The sequence below is a fragment of the Protobothrops mucrosquamatus genome, unplaced genomic scaffold (assembly GCF_001527695.2).
Source record: "Protobothrops mucrosquamatus isolate PMUCROS unplaced genomic scaffold, P.Mucros_1.0 scaffold6645, whole genome shotgun sequence".
Classification (NCBI taxonomy): Eukaryota; Metazoa; Chordata; class Lepidosauria; order Squamata; family Viperidae; genus Protobothrops; species Protobothrops mucrosquamatus.
Window position 1 is genome coordinate 6912 of NW_015392465.1, and position 3766 is coordinate 10677.

Below are 3766 nucleotides of genomic sequence, written 5' to 3' on the forward strand. Positions count from 1 at the left end.
GGGGGTTGGACTAGAGGACCTCAAGGGTCCCTTCCAGATTGGTTATTCTGTTATGAGCTTATAGGAATTTAGCCTGTCTGAATTGAGCTTGAGCAGGGGGTTGGACTAGAGGACCTCAAGGGTCCCTTCCAGATTGGTTATTCTGTTATGATGAGCTTGTAGGAATTTAGCCTGTCTGAATTGAGCTTGAGCAGGGGGTTGGACTAGAAGACCTCAAGGGTCCCTTCCAGATTGGTTATTCTGTTATGATGAGCTTGTAGGAATTTAGCCTGTCTGAATTGAGCTTGAGCAGGGGGTTGGACTAGAACAGGGCTTTTCAATCTTTTCACCCATTGTACCACTTTTAGGATATGGCAACATCTGAGGACCACCAGCAAGGTGTCAAAAACTTGATGACCCCCCCAAAAAAAGGAAAAAAGTGATAAAGTACAGGTAGTCCTCGACTTACAACAGTTCGCTTAGTGACTGTTCGAAGTTACAACGGCACTGAAAAAAGTGCCCCCCCCAAGCCACAGCCGAGCAAGACACCTGCCTACCCGCCTGGCCGCACTCTTCCTCCTGTCCGAGGTTTTCATTGTTGTGAGCATTTCTGTTGAGGATTGGCAGCGGGGGTGGGGTGGGGGGTGTTTGGTTTTTATTCCCCCCGTCTGCTGGGTGGTTGCAGCAGATTTTGGTCACTTCCCATGACCCTGGGACACTGGGACCGTCATAAATATGAAGCAGTTGCCAAGCATCTGAATGTAAATCGCAAGACCCTGGAGAGGCTGCAACATTCCAGCTGATCGGTATTTCTTCTGGGCTCAGCAGAAGCGCCAGGATCAGCGCCGAGCTCCAGCTGGAGCCCGGCGCTGATCCTGGCACTTCCGCTGAGCCCTGACAGCCCCGAAGAAGCGCCGATCAGCTGGAAAGCGGCACTGATCCTGGCGCTTCCGCTGAGCCCTGACAGCCCTGCAGCTCCAGCCGTCTCTCGCTCAGACTTGTGCGGTGCTGCCACCAGTTCAGCTCATTCCCCTCCCCCACTACCACTTTTCTAGGATGGTCACGTACCACCTGCCAGGTCCCAATGTACTACAGGTGGTACCCGTACCACTGGTTGAAAAGCCCTGGACTAGAAGATCTCATGGGTCCGTTCCAGCTTGATTATTCTGTTATCAGCTGGTTGAATGTCACCTGTCTGAATTTAGCCTGCTGGGGAATTCTGGTCGTTGAAGCCCACCGGTCTTAAAAGTTGAGAATCACCGCTCTAGTCTAGGCAAATGTCACATAAAGCAGTTTTGTGGGGTTTTTTTGACATTCAGCATCAAGGGATTTTTCTACCTGCATTGTTGATGGATTTTTTTTTTGTCCCCCCCTCCCTCTTCTCTCTCTCTCTCTCTCTGGCTAGGCTGTTCAGTCTGACCTTGAAGAAACTCATCATGCTGAAAGAGATGGATAAGGATCTCAGCTCCGTGGTGATCGCTGTCAAGCTGCAGGTAGGTCACGCGGAGGAGCAAGGACGTGGCAACCACACCGTGGCCTACCACAGCCACAAGAGTGACTCGCTCTGTGTCACTTAACAGCTGTCATGTGGCTGATTAACGTAACACTTAAAAGGACTTTCAGGCATATTTTTTCCTAAAAGCATTTATTAAGGTTACAGAGATGTTAGTACGGCATGGTGGAAATGCTTAGATCTGAGATTCTTTTCCGTTGCACATACATTCCAGGCATAATAAAGTTGGAAGGGACCTTGGAGGTCATCGAGTCCAACCCCTTGGCCAGGCAGGAACCCTACACCATTTCAGACAGACGGCTGTCCAGTTTTTAAGAAGAGACTGGACAGCTGTCTGTCTGAAATGGTGTAGGGTTCCTGCCTGGGCAGGGGGTTGGACTCGATGACCTCCAAGGTCCCTTCCAACTTTATTATTATTATTATTATTATTATTATTATTATTATTATTATTATTATTATTATTATTATTATTATTATTATTATTATTATTATTATTATTATTATTATTTTTCCCTCCCCTATTTTGGGGTCATGGTTCACATCTTCCAATTAACTTGGAAGATGTGATTTACTTCCCGTTTCTTTTTCCCGGGCTATCCCTATTCTCCTCCCTTTTTCCCTGTTGCCTGGTTTAACTATAAAAATACCAGACAGTTCTGCATATTGTCAAAGCAAGAATATACAGCATTTGCAGCGTTGACAACAGCAGTGGCCCAAATTGTGGAAACCTTTTGGGGAAAAGTGTATTTTTGAGGTTTTGGGTGTTTAATAACACCCCTCCCCCCCTTTTTTTGGAGCAGTACCATAAAATTATATATCAATGGAAAGATAATTTAATCACGAACGTAATGCAACATAGTTTGTTCAGTTATCTGTACTGTATATCCTATAAAAAGTTAAATAGCCAAATAACCAGAAAAAAGGAAGCACACCTTGCTTAGGTGGATCTCAGGTAGCTTTCCTTCATCTGATCGGAGCCAATGAGTGTGAGTGTTTAGAGAGCCAATCCAGGTGTCCTCTTGTTTTGGCTATGAGCCAATCGGATCACAGTAGGATCCAGTTATCGATGTCATATATTGAAGCCGAGCTGAGGACATTTGTCAGTGTTGTTGTGTGATCGCCATCAAGTTGGCTGGGGTTTTTTTTTTGTGTGTTCTTTCCTTGAGTGAGCTTGTAAAAAATAAAATTAAAAGTCACGGTGCAAAGAGTTGACTGGTCGCCCAGCAAGCGATGTAAAAGAGTATTGTTCAGTGAAAAAAGGCTACAGTTATAAAGGAATTAGAAGCAAAATGGGTGGAAACTTAACCAAAGGTGGCCTATCTGCTGTACACTTTTCCCAAAAGGTTTCCACCATTTTGGCCACTACTGTAAGGCCCATCTTCTCCCAAGAGGGAAAGGGCAAATAGCAAAAGCACTTAGACTGATATACCAGTTTGAATTATTTTGCGCGAAAACAGCATAGGAAAAATTCCCCTTTTTTCTCCCCCTGGACCTGCCACTGTCCATTTGTCCGCCATTCATCGGTCTGTCGACCTCGGACTTCCTCAGCCGATGACCTTAAGGGATCGGGTCTCTCTCAGGCTTCCAGGCACCCCAAATTTCCCTCCCAAACCTCCCTTACTTTCCCGTGCCTTCCCTCCCCGCCTCCCGTTTACCGTTGTCTGCTTGCAAGCGGGGCTGAGTAGCGAGTCCGCCATGACCCTCCCCGCCATCTGCTCTTTGCGGGCTGGGATCCCAGCTCGGATCCCTCCGCCTCTCCCAGCAGCGGACCAACTGACCCACCCATGCCTCTTGCAGGGTTCAAAGCGGATCTTGAGGTCCAACGAGATCCTTCTGCCCATCAGCGGACTCGTCGAAACGGAACTTCAGTTGACTTTCTCCTTACAGGTAAGGGCGCTTGAGCGGGATCCCGGCGTTTTGCAAAACTCGGGGGTCCGAAAATGCGCCAATCAAGAAGGACACGTATAGCTCAGGGTTGACATGAGGGGTCCTTGGTGCTCTCTGAGCTTGGTTGTTTCCTTGCAGACGTTTCATGACCCAACTAGGGAACGTCGTCAGTGCTAGTAAGGATATGTGCAGCAAACTCCCCTCTCTCCTTGCACTGATGAGGTTACCTAGTTGGGAAATGAAACGTCTGCAAGAAAACAACCCAGCTCAGAGAGCACCCAGGACTCCACGGTTTTCTTCTTCTTCCAGCATCCTCTGTTCTCTTCTTTTCTTTTTTTATAATCTTTTCTTCCCCTGCCTTTCTTTCCCGCAGTACCCTCACTTCCT

The 3766-nt window shown here is 47.4% G+C and overlaps 1 protein-coding gene across 1 annotated transcript in view; it reads left to right on the forward strand.

Annotated features, from left to right (window-relative positions):
- Positions 1-1384: 1384 nt before the first annotated feature.
- LOC107300311 (phosphofurin acidic cluster sorting protein 1-like) overlaps positions 1385-3766 on the forward strand; it is a gene marked incomplete at its 5' end in the record, with an annotated part of 24807 nt that continues 22425 nt past the window's right edge. Inside the window, 2 exons of the mRNA XM_015829646.2 lie at positions 1385-1472; positions 3290-3379. Of these exons, the coding sequence (XP_015685132.2) occupies positions 1385-1472; positions 3290-3379 (178 nt within the window). The remainder of the gene's footprint in view (positions 1473-3289; positions 3380-3766) is intronic.